This window comes from Mercenaria mercenaria, chromosome 19 (genome assembly GCF_021730395.1).
Source record: "Mercenaria mercenaria strain notata chromosome 19, MADL_Memer_1, whole genome shotgun sequence".
Taxonomy (NCBI): domain Eukaryota; kingdom Metazoa; phylum Mollusca; class Bivalvia; order Venerida; family Veneridae; genus Mercenaria; species Mercenaria mercenaria.
Genome location: NC_069379.1, coordinates 8,900,023 through 8,921,553, shown reverse-complemented (window position 1 = coordinate 8,921,553; position 21,531 = coordinate 8,900,023). Strand labels below are relative to the sequence as shown.

The window sequence follows — 21,531 nt, the reverse complement described above, 5'->3', positions numbered from 1 at the left end:
AGTGAAGTTTATGATTATGCATGTCACTATAGCAGTAACCTGAAGAGACATATGGCAATGCACACAGGAGAGAAACGCTTTAAATGTGATGCTTGTGATTTTGCGTGCAACATGCGCACTCATCTAAGAAGCCATATGGCAAAGCATACAGGAAAAAAAAACGCTGTAAGTGTGACGTTCGTGAATATGCATGTCACCAGCGCTATTGTCTGAGTAGACATATAACAATACATAATGGAGAGAAACGCTTTTAATGTGATGTTTGTGATTTTAATTCTCACTATATCAGTCATCTGAACAGGAATATGGCAATGCATACAGGTGAAAAAATAGTTTAAATATAATGATTGCGATTATGCATGTTATCAAAGAGCTACATTTACCTTGAACAAGCATATGAAACTACATGCTGGAGAACAGAATTAATGTGATATTTGTGCTTTATAAAATGTACTTCAAGCTGTCAGCCCAAAAAGCATAACCAAAAACAAAAATAAAATAAAATAAAAAATATAATAAAATTAAAAATATAAAATAAAAAAAAATAAAAACAAGGGGTGAAAAATATTTAGTTGTGGTATGTGTGACCGTTCATATTATACAAAATGGTAGTCTGAATAAACATATGAGAAAACAAACCAGACAAAGAAATGATAAAAAAATTGACCTTTTTTTACCACGCATCCAATGAAGTGGTCGCCGGTACATACGAGATATATAAAGGAGAGATATGTAACAGTAAAAGTATGTAACTTGTTTGAAATATGCATGTAATAAAAGCAGTAATCTGAAGACACAAAAAATGTCATATGAAAAAAAATCTATTATGATTTGAAATTATTCTTATTTTCTTTTCAATGCTTCCTCTAATGCATCTTTCTTTTTCAGATTCTGCAATGAAAATGAAAATTAACACTTACTTTTAATAACTTATCCACTGGCTGCTGAGTACAAGTTAGATTTTCACTGTAGGAATTTTAGAATTTGGTCTTCCTGTCCTGAAACCCTACCAAGATTGTTTGTTTTTGGCGGCTTTGACGCCATTTTTCAACTATGTTTCAGGCTGAACACCACTGAATCCAGCTGTTCTTTATTTCATATAAAATTCACACACTTCATAACGGTTTTTCGACATTTTCTGGCACATCAGTTTTTCAGAGACTTATTCTCATAAAGAACTAGATCGCTATTTTAGAAAAACAAAAAGAAAATGGGGTGTTAACTTTTATATAAGGAAACTACAGTTCGTTAAATACAACCCGCTAAATTTACTACCTTTTGCTTCTTTCAGTTTCTCTTTTCGAGACATTAAATTCTTACGCCGCCATTTTTACCTAGCATGCGATAGGAACATGACGATTTCAATAGAATGCAAAGTGATACATACTGAAACGCGGTAGGGTAAAAGTAAGCACGTTGCTGCCGAGAAAATGCACTAGGAAAGGAAAAAAGATTAGTACTATTTATACTTGGACTACTTGTAACCTGCGGAATGCAGAATAGATTAATGGCATTTCCATTCATTTTCGAGGGGTTTCAGAAAATACCATGTATTGCCCCCTTCAGTCATGTAACGGCGGGCAGTTAACCTAACCAGTGTTGCTTGATTCTAAGCACAGTACAAACTTGATCTCCGCAAGTAACTGCTAACTTCCTCACATGAAAATCAGAGTTGAAATAATAATGAGACCAACCAGACACAATGTATCGAACTCGCGACCCTGCGATCCGTAGACCAACACTTTACCTACTGAGCTAAGCGGTTGAGTGCCAAACAAGATTGATATTTTAGTATATTTATAAATCTAATAAATATACTTTACCTAAGAAGTCACTACATGACGGTATAAGAAATGTTGTACTATATTAGATGCAACCGTGTTTATGGTATAACACAATAAATAAAAAAATAAAGCAATGAAAATAATATTTTTTGGTAAATAACAATATCAAGCTAATATGTGTTAATGTTGATATAATGTTTTAACTGATGTGCTTAATTTTCAAATATAATGTTATTATTAAGACTTTAAGTAATATAGAAATGAGCCGTGCCATGAGAAAACCAACATAGTGGCTTTGCGACTAGCATGATTCAAGACCAGATTCAGGATCCATGCTGTTCGCTTTCAAAGCCTATTGCAATTAGAGAAACCATTAGCGAGCAGCATGGATCCTGACCAGACTGCGCGGAAGCCACTACGTTGGTTTTCTCATGGTGCGTCTCAAATTATCAATATTTTCTTACACCATGCAAATTTTGAAAAGTGTCATTTTTGACAGGAAAACTTTTGTCTAACAAATACATATGGCACATTTGAATTAAGCTTTCAGACGATTATAAATAACAGCTTGGAGTTAAAGTATTTCATTATTTGATTAATCAGGTATGACGTATTATTATGGCAATTGTCCTGTCCAGCTTTTTTTAAGAAATTTATTTTGTAGTGACATATTTATTGGCCAGATTTTAGCTCAACTTTTGTTTTCAGAATTGTTAAGAAGTAAACTTAAGGTTTTGAAGAAATTTTAAATATTTACAAGTAAGATGAAATGACTCTATAGTTGTCATATATACTAGTATTCTAATATGTTTGTCACTGTTAAAACACACAATGGACTTCCACGCCACACAACGCCTAGGCAAGACGACTGTATCAGTAACACAGGCCTATGCCATCGTTACAAAACTGCCACTGTCACTGCTGATGACACCTCAAACTAATTGGAATTCGTCCTTACGTTGGCCGTGTTATGACGCGACGTCACCGCGTAAATCATTTTTACTGGGCACGTGTAAAGGCAACAATGGAAAAGCGCTCTCCTCTCCAACGAATCGAGATTTTCCATTCATCTAAATGATGGCAGGGTTCGAGAGTACCGTAGAAAAAATGAACGCTATGACGACTGCTGTATACTTGAACGAGATCGTTTTGGAGGTTTAGGGTCCGTCTTGGCCTGGGCAGACATTTTGCATGGTTATCGCACACCTCCCGTCGTGATCAATGCGAAATAGATTGTCCAGCGATATCGAAATGAGATTCTTGCAAGTTTCAAAGTATAGATATCATTCTGTTTCAACAGGATAATGGCACAAGCTATACAGCTGGAGATACTGTAAATTTACACAGGAAAAATGATGTTGCATTTATTAATGACTGCCTCGCCAAGAACTCAGATCGATATCCTGTTAAATACCTCTGTGTGGGATAATTTGGACCAGCATGTCAAATGTCGCCCTCCGTCCAACGGCAATGAACTAATACAAACTTAAATTCAGGAGTGGAACAATATTCCACATGCAGGCCAAAATCAACATACTTGTCGATCAATGCATCAGTTACAAAAGACAGTCCCCGATGCTGGGGTTTTAATGTGTGATGATCAACCATTTATTCAGTTTTCCGTAAACGTAGAGCGGTTAAATTTTCCACACAAATTCACATTGAAATACTTTTGCATTACATATAAAAGTTAACTCAACCTTTGATTTCATATTTATGTGTATCTGCACTTAAAGCACTGCGGAAGTTACTTATTTTGTTCAGCATTTCCTGGATAAAATCAAATGTGTTTGTTCCGTCTGTATGAACATTTTATTGTAATATAAATACCATTACTCACTCTTTGTCGTGAGTAAATCAATAATTCACTAAGTTCGTGTTCCTAACTACAAAAACAACAAACAAAATATAGGATTTAGGTCTTAGTATTTGACAGCATTCCAATGTACAAAAAATAAAAAAGTACGAATATATTTTCCTTGCAAATGTCAGATGGTACAATGTTGTGCAATGTGGTGATGATCGACCAGTAGAAGTGGGGTAAATGTGATTATCTTTATCTTTGTACACCACTCAGCCTGAAAATATACTATCAACATCTAAGGCAAAAATATAATCAGATGTACATGGAAATCTAAACTGTAACTACAAATGTGTCCATGGGACACAGATGCCCCCACTACATGACATTAAAATGACAATTTTTTCCCAGGTCAGGGGCCATAACTTCTACAATACTGAATGAGTCCGGACACGAAACCCCAGGTGCACAACGGCACATGCTGACCAACATTCCTGTAAACTTTGGTGACTCTAGGACAAATACTTTTGGAGCTATGCACGACAACATTAAAATGACCAGTTTTTAACTAAGTCAGGGGCCATAACTCCTACAGGACTGAATGAATCCGGACGCGAAACCACAGGTGCACAACTGCACATGCTGACCAACATTCCTGTAAACTTTGGTGACTCTAGGTCAAAAACTTTTGGAGCTACGCGCGACACAACATTAAAATGACCAATTTTTTACTAAGTCAGGGGTCATTACTCCTACATGACTGGATGGATCCGGACGCGAAACCGCAGGTGCAAAACTACACATGCTGACCAACATCCCTGTAAAGTTTATGACTCTATGTCATATACTTTTGGAGCTAGGCACGACACAACACTAACATGACCATTTTTTACAAAGTCAGGGGCCATAACTTCTACATGACTGAATGAATCCTGGCGCAAAACCCCAGGTGCACAGCTACACATGCTGACCAACATTCCTGTAAAGTTTTGTGACTCCGTGTCAAATACTTTTGGAGCTAGGCGCGACACAACATTCTCGGAAGGAAGGAAGGAAGGACGGACGGACGAACGGACAAGAGCAAATCTATATGCCCCCCGCTCCCTACCCCCCCCCCCCCCAACCCCAAGTGGGGGCATAAAAATGTGTTTTCTATTAGGTGCTGTATGAACCAAATGTAGTAACTTGAACTTATCTAATCTGGAATACTAACAGCATATAAGATGGCAATTCTGGTCTCTCGCAGCTTCGTTGAACAACCACAAAATAAGAAAAACATGTGCAGTGTGTAAACCATAACATTCTTTCAAGGTAAAATCAGAATAAAATGAAAACTAACTCAAAAGAGGATAACGGCAAATTACATTTGATAACGAAAGAATAACATTGCAGGGGGAAAAACAGCATAAAATTTATTGATATAGAATTAAATGCGTACTAGTGAATGTCACTTTTCTAGATACCGAGTCTGGCATGAAGAATTCAAATGCTCTCATATAATGTTAAATGTATATCTGCCTTTAAAGTTCTAGTAATACATGAATTCTCAACAGTAAATATCAAGGAACTTTTCATGTCTAAAGACCCTTGAAATATAAGGTACGTAACTGTGAACCTTATTTTCTATCTGAACATAAAGGAGACGTACTGTCTGGCCTGAGGAATCTCTCTAGAACTAAATGATCAATCCTGTTTAAATCAAAATCAAAAGTCAAATCTGCCTTTAATATTCGAATACTGCTACAAGCCATCAGCAATAACTATTATTGTACTATTTAATTGACCTGTCAAAATATGTTCCCGGCTTTCGTGTTAATCTTATAATATTATAGGCTCGAACAGAATATAATGAAAGCCGGGCCATTTTTTGACAGGTCAAATAAATTAGACAAATAAAAACTTAAATGTCTGTAGTGTGAAGGAATAAACAATACAAAATTGTACTGTCAATATTCACTCGATGAAAATTTCATTAACAGTCACTTATATAGTGCACAGAAAACACGAGAAAATCGTGAATTGCAAGCAGAAAACGTGGTAAAAATTATTACCGGGAACTGGAGACAAAAATAGTTAGCAGACGATGAAAAACGTGTCTGAATAATTTAATACACTTCAGATTAATGACCCAGTTTTCGTTCTCTCTCTCGCCACTTGAGTAGTTATTTTATCGTTTATAAAATAGAAGCATTTCTCCCTTTCTCTCTCACTCTCTCTCTGTATAGTTTATGTAACACATCGTGAAGTAGTGTTTAGATAAAACAACAAATTGTTATTTTGACAAGATTGGATTACGTTTATTCGATTCAATTTGTTTAACATTTGCCATAAGGGAACCGGCGGATACAAAACAGAACAGAACAGGTTACATTTTATATCTTAAATTTTTTCTGCGATATCAAGACAACAAGGAAGGTTTTTATAAAGTTCTGAAGAAATTTTAAGTTAAAAGTATGTTTGTTTTTTTGGATTTTACGAAGACTTTCAACAGTAATTCAGTTATTTAACGACGGGTAGTTAGCTTATTAACCAGTGTTTCTGGATTCTGTACCAGTACAAACATGTTCTCCTCAAGTAACTGTAAACTTCCCCACATGATTCAGGTGTGGAGGGCGATTGATTCCAGACACAATTTCTTCTACCAAATCGTTACAGAGAATATACGCCCTGCCCGATGATCGTACTAGTGCTCACGAACCCACGATTCGTAGTCTGCTCTCTACCTATTGAGCTAAGCGGGGTCAACAGTCAGTTTGGTGTTATGAAAATATAATTTAGGCGAAAAAAATGTTTGTTTCCGGTATCCCGACCTACCCTAAATTTCTGGCCCGAACCTAAATGTTTTTATGGCCTTGGAGAATATTTTTTTCAATTTTTTAACAAAAAGATGCAAAACTGCACTTTTTATGCTTTAAACATGGCCAGTGATGTTAGAAATCAACTTACTGATGCTCTAAAGGCATAACCCCCTTATTTGTAATCATGTTTTGACAAAAAAATAATTTCCGAAAAGTCTGCCTTAATAAAAAAAAAATGCCCCCCCCCCCCCAAAAAAAAAAAATAATTCCGACCTACCTACCCTATTTTTTTTGAGCATGTTACCGGAAACAAAGATTTTTTCTTTTAGGCCTTATGTTGTATACTTAAGAAAAGAAAGACTTTTTCTGTAACCTTTTTCAATTAATTTTAATGTAACTTTTCAAGATGAAATGTACAAGTACTGTTATTACAAAATGTAGATAAACGCAATGTAGAAAACTCTCGGGTCGGATTCATTTTCGTAACAAACCGTATAAAACTGAATCTTGTGATTTTTAGGAAGATGTACATGTTATTTTATACTTAAATGGGCCTACTATATTTTTTAAATAGTATTTTGGTACACAACATAAATATTTCAGGAAAGTTCAACATCTTTACCTCAATGTTAAAGGTACTGTCTCGTACGACCGAATTCTAAAGATGTTTACAAAAATGTCGTCCCCTTGAAAAAGCAATAATATTTGTAAAGATATCTATAATCAGTAATGCAAATGCATGAAAAGGGAATAAGGTAAAGGTAAAGGTCTTGTTTATTATAGTGTCACCCCTACTGAAAGGGCCAGCCAATTTGGCTTATGAGACACCTTGAGTGTGCGTACAAATTACCTCCCAACTCCTACCACTATGCCAGGCGCCAGGCAACCATTCATTTAACTAGCTCGCGGCTCACGAACCGGACATTTCGGAACGGAATTTATATGCCAGTTCTTTCAAAATGGTGAATTTTAATGGCGCCAAGAGTGGAGGAGAATGTGTATGGAATGGAGTTGGGGGAGGTTGTCTTTGATTTTATTTGGAATTCATTAACATACTTTTGAAATTCAGATTTTGTTTCCGAACTTAAACTAAATTGAACTAGCAACAACCAAACATTTTTGGTAAGTTTGAGTACAAGTTGGATATTATGATTTTGCAGTCTTTGTAATCTGAAAATTTATGAGTATGCAAGTGAATTTACAGCAAGTATGCAAGTCAATTTTGTTTTAAACATAATATCTGTACGGTTTATAAAATTCTTTTAATGAATAACCGATTGTTTTCCCATAGACTTACATTATAACATTATCTCCCTGAGACCGATTTCGTAGCATGCCTGACGCCGAAGACCTAATCTGATCTTATCATCATCACGCTCGCATGCAGTCAATTGAAATCATGCAGGGGAACATAAACATTTTATATCACATTTCGTCCGTAGCTTATATCCAAAAAGAATAATATTTTCATTTTGAAATATTCACAATTTAAAAAACCTTGCGTTTCATAAAAACATTTCTGATTTTTTTTTAGTTTTTTTTTTCGCACATAAACACATTATATTCCAGTAAAAAGATATATGAGCCGTGCCATGAGAAAACCAACATAGTGGGTTTGCGACAAGCATGGATCTATTGGAATTGGAGAAACTGTTAGCGAACAGCATGGATCCTGACCAGACTGCGCGGATGCGCAGGTTGGTCTGGATCCATGCTGGTCGCAAAGTCACTATGTTGGTTTTCTCATGGCACGGCTCATATTATTAAGACAGAATATTTAAATCAGTATTACTTGAAATTTATACCCGTTTTTTGTGCGAATATCGATGGTTTATTTTGATGTATAATCTATTTCTAAACATGTACACAAATTTTGTGTGACACGCGCTGAAAAAGTTAAGTTGCAACATTTATATCCATTTTTGAATAATTATTAAATTTACAAACATGCATTTTTACATATGTTTGTATTTTATGGAACATGTTTTGGTGTGCCATTTTTAACTATTTATATCATATGCAATTTAAATGTACGAATATTTCAGCCTTCTAAAACTTAACATTTTCCGACCATTCATTTCTCTGATAATGGAATTCCATCGCCGGTGTCATCACCCGACGGAGCTGATATGTCAGAATCAGCATGATAATGAATATTTTCTTCATTTTAAGAAAGATCTCTGGCCATTATTTTACTCTTTCAAAATCAGTATGAACAGTATTTCATTGAACGAAACGCAGCTTAGTTCGTCTAATAGTTTTGCTTTGTCAGTTCAATAAAAAATTAACAAGTACGTAACGCAATCAGCATGATCTCAGTGCCGCGACTATACTCGTCAATCGCCGTCCTGGGGAGTCCTGATAACGCGCGTAAAGTCGCATATCGACTCTATAGGGGTAGAAAATATAGCGCATATAGTCGCATTTCGGCCACAGGTGGCTTATATGGCCTTCCATACATCGAAAAATGTATATCTAACAGGCCCGGATCCAGGGCCCAGCCGAGGGGGGCCGTCCCCGCTACCAGTTGGCCGAGAAGTAATTTGTTCTTATCAAAGATCTCCTCAAAAATTAGACGCAGAAATGCACCAGAGGCCACTATTTCATACCTGTATTTCAAAATTGTCCAGGGGGAGACCTGACCCCCCATTCAAAAGGGGAGTAACATGCCACTCCAATACCTCAAAATTTAGACCTAAATGCACCAGAGACCACCATTTTATGCATGTATTTAAAAAAAATCCAGGGGGAGTCAACCTGATCCGCTCCTGACCCCCTACCTAACATGGGCAAAGCCCCCCGCCCCTCCAAAAACTTGCGCCTCAGCGTTGATGTCTTCATTCGAGACACCAGTTTGTGACTTTTATATTAAAATTTAAGAAAAACTAAGCGAGCGTGTGAAGTCATTGTATAATTTTATGATATTTTGTTCCCGTTCCGGGTTCTTTTTTATTTATACAACAAATAAAAAAGAACCCGGAACGGGAACAAAATATCGTAAAATTATACAATGACTTCACACGCTCGCTTAGTTTTTCTTAAATTTTAATATAAAAGTCACAAACTGGTGTCTCGAATGAAGACATCAACGCTGAGGCGCAAGTTTTTGGAGGGGCGGGGGGCTTTGCCCATGTTAGGTAGGGGGTCAGGAGCGGATCAGGTTGACTCCCCCTGGATTTTTTTTAAATACATGCATAAAATGGTGGTCTCTGGTGCATTTAGGTCTAAATTTTGAGGTATTGGAGTGGCATGTTACTCCCCTTTTGAATATATATATAGTTCGTAATACGTCATTTGAAGCACGAGAGTCATCTTACACCCCGGGGTGAGAGATGGATTTTTCTTGCATACCAGACGAGGATTTCCAGTATTTTTACTGTTGCTTGAAAAAATCCATTTTTCAGTTATACATAATTCCGAAACTTATACAGTATGCGCATAACCTTTTAGCTTAGGCTGTTTCGCAGTATTTTTTTTATCATAAATAGTATCAAAGTATAAATTCTAATATATTAGTATGCACATTTCAGACTAATCTCAGAAAGGTATTAATCAATATTCTGTTCATTATTAAGCGAATGAATGAGAGATTTTTTTCACACTCAGATCACAACACTACATTAACTAATGATTAACTTATAATTTCTATGAGATAATCTAAAAACTTTGGGTACGTGCGTGTTTGCTTGAATTATGATAATGGTTTTCTCCTAGCTAATTTGATAATAAAATATTTGTAATGTTCTATAATATTTAATCTTTTGCAGATCTATGCAGACGTTTTTTGGATGCAAGATTTCGTATTCACCAGCATAATGATAATGTAGGGAAGAGCGAAGTATCACGTGCTGGTATGCAGAACAAGTAGAGTGAAGTATCACGTGCTGGTATGCAGAACAAGTAGAGTGAAGTATCACGTGCTGGTATTCAGAACAAGTAGAGTGAAGTATCACGTGCTGGTATTCAGAACAAGTAGAGCGAAGTATCACGTGCTGGTATGCAGAACAAGTAGAGCGAAGTATCACGTGCTGGTATTCAGAACAAGTAGAGTGAAGTGCTGGTATTCAGAACAAGTAGAGTGAAGTATCACGTGCTGGTATTCAGAACAAGTAGAGTGAAGTATCACGTACTGGTATTCAGAACAAGTAGAGTGAAATATCACGTGCAGGTATTCCGAACAAGTAAAGTGAAATATGACGTGCTGGTATTAATGTTCAGAGCAATACTGTACTAAAGAAATTTGTTTTTACAGGAGTGAAATATCTCAAAAAAGATATTGATATTACTTACAGTTATTTCATTGAACACATAACAAAGGGGGTGAACTACTCTAAAACATGAGTAATATGCGCCTTAATCTAAAGAGAAACCTGTCAATACATACAGGAAAGAAGTGTATCAAAAGTGTTGTAGATGATTATACATAGTATTCCAGCAGAAACCAATGACAATATGACAACACATAACGTGGAGCAAAACTTTAAATGTCCTGCTTGTGATTTTGCTTCTTATACAAGCAGTAGTCTGAGGAGTCATATGAAAAAACATAATGGAGAAAACTATTTAAAATGTAATGTTTGTGATTATGCTAGCCACTATAGCAGTAATCTGAAGAGGCATATGGCAAAACATTCTGGAGAGAAATGCTTTAAGTGCAATTTTTGTGATTATGCGTGTCACCAGAATGATAATCTGAAAAAGCACATGGTAACTCATACTGGAGAGAAACGCTTCAAATGCGATGTTTGTGATTATGTAAGTTATACTAAATATAGACTAAACAGACACTCGAGAATACATAAAAGAGAAAATCGCTTTAAGTGCAATATTTGTGATTATGCGTGTCACCTGAACAGCAATCTGAAGATACACAATGCAATTCATACAGGAGAGAAACGCTTCAAATGCGATGTTTGTGATTATGCAAGTTCTACTAAACATAGACTAAACACACACTCGAGAATACATACAAGAGATAAAATCTTTAAGTGCAATATTTGCGTTTATGCGTGTAACCATAACGGCAATCTAAAGAAGCATATGGCAATTCATACTGGAGAGAAACGCTTTAAATGTAGTGTTTGTGATTATGCATGTCATAATAACAGTATACTGAAGAGGCACATGGCAATACATACTGGAGAGAAACGCTTTAAATGTAGTGTTTGTGATTATGCATGTTATAATAACAGTATACTGAAGAGGCACATGGCAATACATACTGGAGAGAAACGCTTCAAATGCGATGTTTGTGATTATGCAAGTTATATTAAACATAGCCTAAACAGACACTCGAGAATACATACAAGAGAAAAATGCTTTAAGTGCAATATTTGCGTTTATGCGTGTAACCATAACGACAATCTGAAGAAGCATATAGCAATTCATACTGGAGAGAAACGCTTTAAATGTAGTGTTTGTGATTATGCATGTCATAATAACAGTATACTGAAGAAGCACATGGCAATACATACTGGAGAGAAACGCTTCAAATGCGATGTTTGTGATTATGCAAGTATTCATAAAAATAATATGAAGATACATATGAGAAAACATACAGGAGAGAAATGCTTTAAATGTGGGATGTGTAATTATGCATGTAACCAAAGGGCTAATTTGCAAATACATATACTGAAACACACTGGAAATAGAAATTTCAGATGTGATTTTTGTGATAATGCATTTTATACAATGAATATGCTCAAAGTGCATATAAGAACACATACAGAAGACAAATTGTATAACTGTGATATTTGCGGTTCTGCCTTTAAATCGAAAGGTAGTCTGAAGACACACATTGGAAAGCATGTAGGATGAAAACACTTCAGGTACGATTTCCACACCGTTCATCAGAAATCACTAGTGGCAACACAAACTGAAAATAAATATTATGAATGTATTATTTGTAATTGTTCGTGTAATGCAAGAAGCTATCTGTAGAAATATGTAGTAATACATACAGGAGAGAAACGCTTTAAATGTAACTATTGTGATTATGCATGTAACGGTGACAGTTATCTGAAGAGACATATGAAAATACATACAGGAGAGAAACACTTTAACGAATTTCTAAACGTGACGACTTACATGCATCTGACGTGACAAATGACGTCACACACCCGATATGAATTTTGAACGTCGTCAGTATGAAAAAGTTCTGCCGTTTCAGATTCCAATGAAACTTAACAGAGTTTATAATAAGTATGTCATAATTTTGATTATGCATGTACTAATCAAAAGTTTGCTCTGAAAAAAAAAAATGAAACCACCTACATGGGAAGAACGCAAATGTTTACAAGTGATTTTGCATGTAATATATGCATTTAGGCCTACCTAAAAAAGCATTATGAGGAAACATCAATGGTAGAAAATTTATAAGTATGATTGGTGTGAGTATGCATGCATACAAGAGGATATCTAAAAACATGTGAGAATAAATACAGAATAGAAATGCGTTTTGTGTGACATTGCAATTGCGTACTCTACCGCAGAAGTCATCTTGTCAGGTTTTGGTGGGCGGTGCGAGGTGTAACCATCGGTTAGGGAGGTAGTTTACACCACCTTGCTAATGTTACAATTTACCTCGGAAAATAGCATATCTTATATATTTCAAGTGTGTGTAGGTCTTTTTCTAGTTTATTAGCGCGACGACTATCCGAAGAATAGTCTAGCACTTTTCGTCGAATAGCTTAAGTGGCAGGGGAGCGGTTTCGTAGTTTTGGCCCCGGTCGATTTTCTGTATAAACAGGGCGGGGTAGATATAAAGGCATATCTATCTTACTGGTTATTTATCATTATTAATTCTTTAATATATCTGGGGAATGAGGAACGGTTAATGATTCTACATGGCGGGTGTTTTAAAATTCCTAGCTCCGTACTTCCGGTTGAGGCTAAAACATAAATATCAGAACAAAAAGTCGGCCAGATGCGCGGCTGTCATCCATCCACATTTTTTCAAGCGAAAATTAGGCAAATAAAGTAGTGGTTGGCAGACACTTTCCACACCACCTGGGTATGCATCTATGTTCGTACTACACATATATGATACGAAATTGGATTTAAAAATATAAAATGGATGAATAGAAGAGTTCAAAGTGAGGTCTGATTAGGCTATTTTTGGTCTATAAAATTTGGGTGATTTGGCCGATTTTCCCTACATCTGGCGTGGAAAGCGACAGGTACATAGGACCGGAGAGTCGTCTTTATGTAGTCTATAGTATCTGCAATACTGTATAGTAGTTTCAAAGAAAAATAAGCAAAAACGAGATTTCTATGGATATTTCAACACTGGTACCCACACGTCAATGTGAATTTCGCAAATCTGCACTCCCCTGTCACCTTAAGGAAAATAGACAAAATTTCAAACCACTCAAATATTGACTTTTTGCATTTATAAAAACCCATTATGGAATGAATTGTATTATATAGCGGTTTTTTTTTATTCATTTCTGAGCACTAAATTCGACCCGGCGAGTCCCAAAATGGCAGTGGGTGGCCATATAACAATGAAGCTAAGGACCCCCAGCCAGTAGGATTCGTATCATAAAACGGCCGAAAGAAGAAAGTAGTACCTAAAAACGACTATATATGCCATTTTGTTTAAAAGTAGCACATGTGTCTATATCTAGCAATGCCATCAAGCTATATAGTGGCTGGGGTGGCCCCAAAGGATGGATGGGTGGCCTTTAATGGGTGTCCCGATAGGTTAAATACGGTAATCTGCATTTGTATACCAAAATTATGTTAAAAGTGTATCGTTTTTACAATGTAAATATCATGTTAAATTAACTTTAAAAACAGTTAATAGTTTTTCGGGGTTACTTTGATTCAGAATGTAAATTTTGGCTGATTTTTGCGTGGAGGGGTGGGCACTTTTGTTGGCTTATTCACTGGCTATCTTGTAAGTTACGGAAACATTTTCTGTTCGGTTGATATCAGCATAAGTGTCTTAAGATTTAGGACAGGTTACATTTTATTTTATATAAACTTCTAAAAAACTTAAGGTGGCAGGGGGGGGGGGGGCGGTTTCGTAGTTTTGGCCCCGGTCGATTTTCTGTATAAACAGGGCGGGGTAGATATAAAGGCATATCTATCTTACTGGTTATTTATCATTATTAATTCTTTAATATATCTGGGGAATGAGGAACGGTTAATGATTCTACATGGCGGGTGTTTTAAATTTCCTAGCTTCGTACTTCCGGTTGGGGCTAAAACATAAATATCAGAACAAAAAGTCGGCCAGATGCGTGGCTGTCATCCATCCACTTTTTTTTCAAGCGAAAATTAGGCAAATAACGTGGTGGTTGGCAGACACTTTCCACACCACCTGGGTATGCATCTATGTTCGTACTATACATATATGCTACGAAATTGGATTTAAAAATATAAAATGGATGAATGGCAGAGTTCACAGTGAGGCCCGGTTAGGCTATTTTTGGTCTATAAAATTTGGGTGATTTGGCCGATTTTCCCTACATCTGGCATGGAAAGCGACAAAGCCGGTTCGTGAGCCGAGAGCTAGCTAAATGAATGGTTACCGACTTCTATCCGCCTTGCGCCTGGCGCCTGGCATAGTGTAGGAGTTGGAAAGTAATTGGTATGCACAATAAAGATGTCTCATAAGTCAAATTGGCTGGCCCTTTCAATAGGGGTGACACTATAATAAACAAGACCATTACCTTTACCTTTATTATATGCAAAATTGGTAGACTGTAAATAGAACTTTAAGTAGTGATTTTTATAGTCTCTTATAATTCCTAAAAAGGAATGGCTTTGTGTTATGTAACTGGTTTTAGTTGTATATTGTATTGTACACAAAGTTAAGACTTTGATCAAATATAAGTTGAGCTGAGTTGAGATGAGTTGTAATTCAGAAATTTCATTGGTTGTTATTTCAAAATAATCATCGGTTGTTGTATTCAAGTTTGATAAGATCTGGAGCAATGATATTTCTATCTTCTTCCCAGATAAGATTGAGTTGCCCGACTTTCTGGTAGCCTGCAAACCTTGGATTTTAACATTATATAAGGCATAGTTTCAGTTTGATCTTTCAATTTCTATTCGTGTGTTTATTTTCATAAATGTTAACTTAATTATATGAATACAAGTATGAAAGGAGTTCTGTTCAGCATGTAATTCTGACGACATCTTCTTTATGCCAAGAAGAAGCTTTACTTGTCTCTCAAAATTATAAAAATATATATATATTATTATGGAAAAGAACTCTACCATGATTATACGTTTTGGCAGTACAATGTGTCTCAAATAAATACTGAAATTTATCTAATCTTTTTCAGACAAAACTATTTTTTGTGGTTATATTAGGTTTAGGTCTCTTACTGTACGTAATTATACCGCCGTGAGCTTCTATGTACGTAGTAAGAGTCTGTGGCATCCGCTGTTTCCACCAATCTACTGAAGTATCTATCAAGACGAACCATGAATTGAAATACAGTTTCCCCTCGTTTAGGTTTACTCTCTCTATATTGAGCCTTAACCCTTTTCTTCCGTAGCTTTTAGCTATATAAAATACCAACACTTCCGATTTATGACCCAGTTTCCGTTCCCTCTCTTTCTCACCACTTGAGTAGTTATTTCATCGTTTACAATATACGAACATGTACAAATAGATAAATGTCTTTCTCCCGGTAGTGTACACACATGGTGAAGAAGTGTTTTAATAAAGCAACAAATAATTATTCTCACAAGATTGAATTACGGTTATTCAATTTAATTTGTTCAACACTGGAAAAACTAGGGACCGGCGGATACAGAACCGATTACGTTTTATATCTTCAAATTTTTCTGCGATATCGAGACAATAAGGCAGGTAATATTTTTTTTCTGAAGAATTTCAAATTTAAAAGTCAGTTTACTTTGTTTGTTTTTGATTTTATATCGTCTTTCAACATTTCTTCAGTTATGTAACGAAGGACAGTTAGCCTAAACAGTGCTCATGGATTATGTACCATATATAGTGCATATTTTCAATAGGTAACTTGGTGCCTATCGGATTTTTCTGACGGAATGAAACGAAATCTAATGATGTAGCCGATTACCGTAAACTCAATGATATAATGGCCCATTTATGACCTTTCTATAAATATCTCCGCCAGGTCAGAAAATATGCGCTACACAAACCTGTTCTACGCAAGTAATTAACAACTTTCCCACATGATTCAGAGATGGAGGGCGACTGATTTCAGACACAACGTATCGTATCAAACCGTCACAGAGAGCATATACGCCCCGCCCGAGGATTGAACTCACGATCCCGATACTGTCCGTAGATCTGCGCTCTACCTATTGAGCTAAGCGTCGTCAACAATCAATTTAAATGAAACAAAGAATGAAAAAAAAAAAGAATAAATAAACTTCCGGTGTATCGCCCTCCCGCATCGCTCGTCGCCATTTCGTTTCTTAATAGAACGTAATGACGCGACGTTGCGAAGCGAAGCGTAACGTTTGGCGTTCCGCCAGACGTCGCTGAATTACACCTTCTTCACCTTAAGTCTTTTATGGTGCATACTAAAGAAATAGAAGAATATTTCCTGCAACCTATTTCAATTGATTTTAATAAAACTATTCAAGATAAATGTACAAGTACTATTATTAGACCGAAAATTCTTGGGTCAGGTTAATTTTTCAAAACATAACTGAATCTTGTGATTTCAAGGAAAATGCACATAATATTTTATACTTTAATCGGCCTGCTACATATATGTAAAAAGGTATATCAGCAAAACACATAAATATTTCGGAAAAGTGCAACATCTTTACCGAGAACCTACTTCAATGTTTTACGTACTGTCCCATGCGACCGAATTCTTAAGATGTTCACAAAAGAAAGTTGTCCCCTTGAAAAAGCAATGCCATTTATAAAGAAATTTATACACAATAATGCAAATGTATCAAAAGGGATAAATGGTGAATTTAAAGGCGCTGAGTGTGTATGGGATGGTTTTTTTTTTTTATTCTACTTGGAATTCATTATACTTTTGAAAGTCAGACTTTTATAGAACTTGAATTTAGTTGAACAAGTAACAAGCAACAATCATCACTATTTTGAATACCTGAGTACCAGTTGAAAATTATGTTTTTGCGGGTATTGTACTCTTATAAACGTGTATGCAAGTCAATTTTTTTAACATAAAATATTAACAGATTATAAGATTCTGTCAATTGGAGAGCCGGATATTCCCATCTGCACCTATAACCAGTGACAAAAAACCAACGAACGGCTTTTTTTTTTCAAAAAGCGGGAAATCAAGGTCCGTAAACAGGAAAGACGTAGTGACGTTTCAAAGACCAATTACAATGTTTAGTTCTGGTTTTATTTTATAAGTTGGAGCGTAACGTTATGAATTTTAGTAAATTAACATGTTTTGAATCGAGAAATGTGCTGTCAGGAACAAGAGGAGCTGTCAAGGCATTGGATATTTATTCTTTTTTTTATTTCAATGAAATAATATATGTAGTTCGTAAAACGTCATTAAAAGCACGAGATTCATCTTACAACCCGGGGTGTGAGATGTTTTTTTCTTGCATATCAGACGGGATTCCCCCCATTTTTTTTACTGGTTTTGAAAAATCTGTCTTACAGTTATACATCTTTACGAAACTTGTACAGTATGCGCATAACCTTTTAGCTCAGGCTGTTTAGGGTCACGAGGTCCAAAACCATTAAATATCAGTATTGTGTCAATGTGTTGTACTGTCCTCGTTCCTTGTGTATATTGTATGAAATGTCTCAAGTTATGTGGTATTATTTTGTATCTTTTCTAGACAGCCCGATCCTATATGAATTCCTATATCATTTTCATTTCATTCATCCATCCCACATTTCCTAACACTTGGTCTTAACAAGATTTGCATGCGGGGCCTCAATTTTTTATTTTTTTGCCGGATGTAATTACACGCATGCACACTTGGAATTAGGTTTTTGATGGCTTGCGCCTGAAGTTTTTTCTTTCTCGATAATTTATTTATCACTGTTCTGTTTTAGTGCCTTTACAGGAAATTTTATTGCATTCGTCTTGCCATAATATTCATGCATCTTTCCATATCATATTTATGTAATTCGGCAATGTATTTTTGAATTGCACTTGAAAATAGATTCTTGATGGTTTACGCCTGAAGTTTTTCATACTTCGATAGTTTATTTATCAAGTTTTTGTTTTTGTGTCTTTACAGGCCAAAATGTTGACTCCCCATCCATAGAGAAAGAAAACACACGACGTTCACAGTATGTTTTGTTATTAATAATTTTAAGTATGAATTCTGTGATATTAGTATGCACATTAAATAATGATTGAGTTATAATTTCTGTGAAAAAGTCTAAAAAAATTGTGTAAGTGCGTATTTGTTGAATTTCCATGTGTGTGCTTGAATTATGATAATGGTTTCTTCCTAGCTATTTTGATAAAAAATATATTTGTAATATTCTGTACTATTTGATCTATTGCAGATCTATGCAGACGTTTATTGGATGCCAGCTTTCGTATTCACCAGCATAAGGATAATGTAGGGTAGAGTGAAGTATCACGTGCTGATATTAATATTCAGAAGAAAACCGTACTAAAGAGATTTGTTTTTTACAGGTGTGAAATATGTTTCGAAAACATATTGATATTACATACAGTTATTTCATTTAACACATAACAAAGGGGGTGAACTACTTTAAAACATGAATAGTATGCGTCTTAATCTAAAGAGAAACCTGTCAATACATACAGGAAAGAAGTATATGAAAAGTGATGCAAATGATTATGCATGGTATATTCCAGCAGAAACCAATGACAATATGAGAATGCTTAAAGTAGAGAAAAGCTTTAAATGTGACGCTTGTAGTTTTGCATCTAATGCAAGCGGAAGTCTGAAAAGACACGTGAGAATACATACTGGAGAAAAATCTTTTAAATGTAGTATTTGTGATTATGCAAGTAATCGAAAAGATAGTCTGAAGACTCATATGAGAAAACATACAGGAGAACACCACTTGAAATGTAATGTTTGTGCATGTCACTATAGCATTAAACTGAAGAGGCATATGGCAAAACATACTAGAGAGAAACGCTTTAAATGCAATGTTTGTGATTATGCATGTAGTCAGAAGTATACTCTTAAGATACATATGAGAAAACACACAGGAGAGAAATGCTTTAAATGTGAGCTGTGTAATTATGCATGTAACCATAGACATAATTTGCAGAAACATATACTGAAACACACTGGAAATAGAAATTTCAAATGTGATATTTGTGATTATGCATGTAGTCAGAAGTATACTCTTAAGATACATATGAGAAAACACACAGGAGAGAAATGCTTTAAATGTGGGCTGTGTAATTATGCATGTAACCATAGACATAATTTGCAAATACATATACTGAAACACACTGGAAATAGAAATTTCAAATGTGATATTTGTGATTATGCATTTTATACAATGAATGAGCTTAAAGTGCATATAAGAACACATATAGGAGACAGATTGTATAACTGTGATATCTGCGGTTCTGCCTTTAAGACAAAAGGTAGTCTGAAGACACACATTGGAAAGCATGTAGGATGAAAGCACTTCAGGTCCACACCGTTCATCAGAAATCACAAGTGACAACACAAACTGAAAATAAATATTATGAATGTATTATTTGTAATTGTTCGTGTGATGCAAGAAGCTATCTGAAGAGACATGCGGTAGCATTTAATACATATAGGAGAGAAACGCTTTAAATGTAGTTATTGTGATTATGCGTTTAAAATGTCAGAGATCTGAAGAAGCGTATGGTAATACATACAGGAGAAAAATGCTTTAATGTAATGATTGTGAACGACGGCAATCATCTGAATAGACATATGAAACTATATACAGGAGATAAACGCTTTATAAATGATGTTTGTGATTATGCATGTAATCAAAATATACATTAAAGAGGCATGTGAAACAACATACATGGGAAGAAGGAAAAACTGGGCATTTTCTTTCCCGATCGGGAAATTTTTCAATCAATATTTCCCGATCGGGAAAGTGAAAAGGGGAATCCCCAACTTCCCCAAACGGGAAAGTTCCCCGACTGTAAACTGTTGCTTATCGCAGAATCATAATAACCAACAATTATATTAGCAGAACACCAAACACTTTTCATTGCAATCCTATTCATTTATCTTATTTCGTTTTCCGGGCCGAATATCACCTCCCGGCCCGGCTCTGTTGTGTATTAACATCTAGTTCACACACATATTCACTGTGATAAACTAACTTACATTGCACACGTTCCATGACTCTATTTTGATCTTTTTTTACAAAATATGCCCCCTTTTCGACTTGGAAAGTTTTTGTTAAAGTCTTTGTATCTAAGCTGGTATCTCAGTATCCACTAATGCATTGTATCCAACCACTTTCGACATTGTGCGCTCTGAGGTGTCTCACTGCAAGTCAATTGAACATGAACAGCGTTAAAACGAGAAGGTTTGGGTGGGTCAATTGTAGAACCGGGAGTAGCACTTTCAAATAGGTTTCGAATCATATGCATGATATTAACACAATATATTGAATTAAAAAGCTCACGCCCTGATTTATAATTTTTGTTTACCTTTCCACTTTTACTTTCGAGCTCAAAATGATGTAGCGCGATCACGTGATTGGACACACTGTAATGGGAATGGATTAAAACTTCACACACTTGTTCACTGTCATGATCTGACGTGCACTTTTCAGGTCCCATAACTCTACTTTGCATGTTTTTTTTTTTTAAATTATGCCCCTTTTTCGACTTAGCAGTTTTTGGTTAAGTTTTTGCATGTAAGCTGGTATCTCAGTATCCACTAATGGGAAAGGATTGAAACTTCACACATTTGTTCACTGTCATGATTCAGTGCAAAGGTTCAATAATTCTACAATGCATTTAAAAAAAATATGCCTCTTTTTCAACTTAGCAGGTTTTGCTTAAATTCTTATATGTAAGCTGGTATCTCAGTACCCACTGATGGGAATGGATTGCAACTTCACGCACTTGTCCACTATCTTGAGCTGTTAAAATCTGTGCAGGTTCCATAACCCTGATTCCTATTTTCACAGAAGAATGCCCCTTTTTCGACTTGAGTATTCATTCAAACGACAAAGCTGTTGAATACTCGAACGTTGCGG

At 35.6% G+C, this 21,531-nt stretch overlaps 2 protein-coding genes across 2 annotated transcripts; both read left to right on the top strand.

Annotated features, from left to right (window-relative positions):
- The first annotated feature begins 5,810 nt into the window (after positions 1-5,810).
- LOC123542863 (zinc finger protein 665-like) lies at positions 5,811-12,837 on the top strand. Its single transcript, XM_053530876.1, has 2 exons — positions 5,811-5,949; positions 10,151-12,837. Exon 2 carries the CDS (start codon positions 10,797-10,799, stop codon positions 12,198-12,200), a length of 1,404 nt encoding a protein of 467 aa, XP_053386851.1. The 5' UTR covers positions 5,811-5,949; positions 10,151-10,796; the 3' UTR covers positions 12,201-12,837.
- A 2,833-nt stretch (positions 12,838-15,670) lies between these two features.
- LOC123543082 (zinc finger protein 782-like) lies at positions 15,671-20,959 on the top strand. Its single transcript, XM_053530877.1, has 2 exons — positions 15,671-16,212; positions 18,850-20,959. Exon 2 carries the CDS (start codon positions 19,069-19,071, stop codon positions 19,954-19,956), a length of 888 nt encoding a protein of 295 aa, XP_053386852.1. The 5' UTR covers positions 15,671-16,212; positions 18,850-19,068; the 3' UTR covers positions 19,957-20,959.
- Positions 20,960-21,531: the final 572 nt, after the last annotated feature.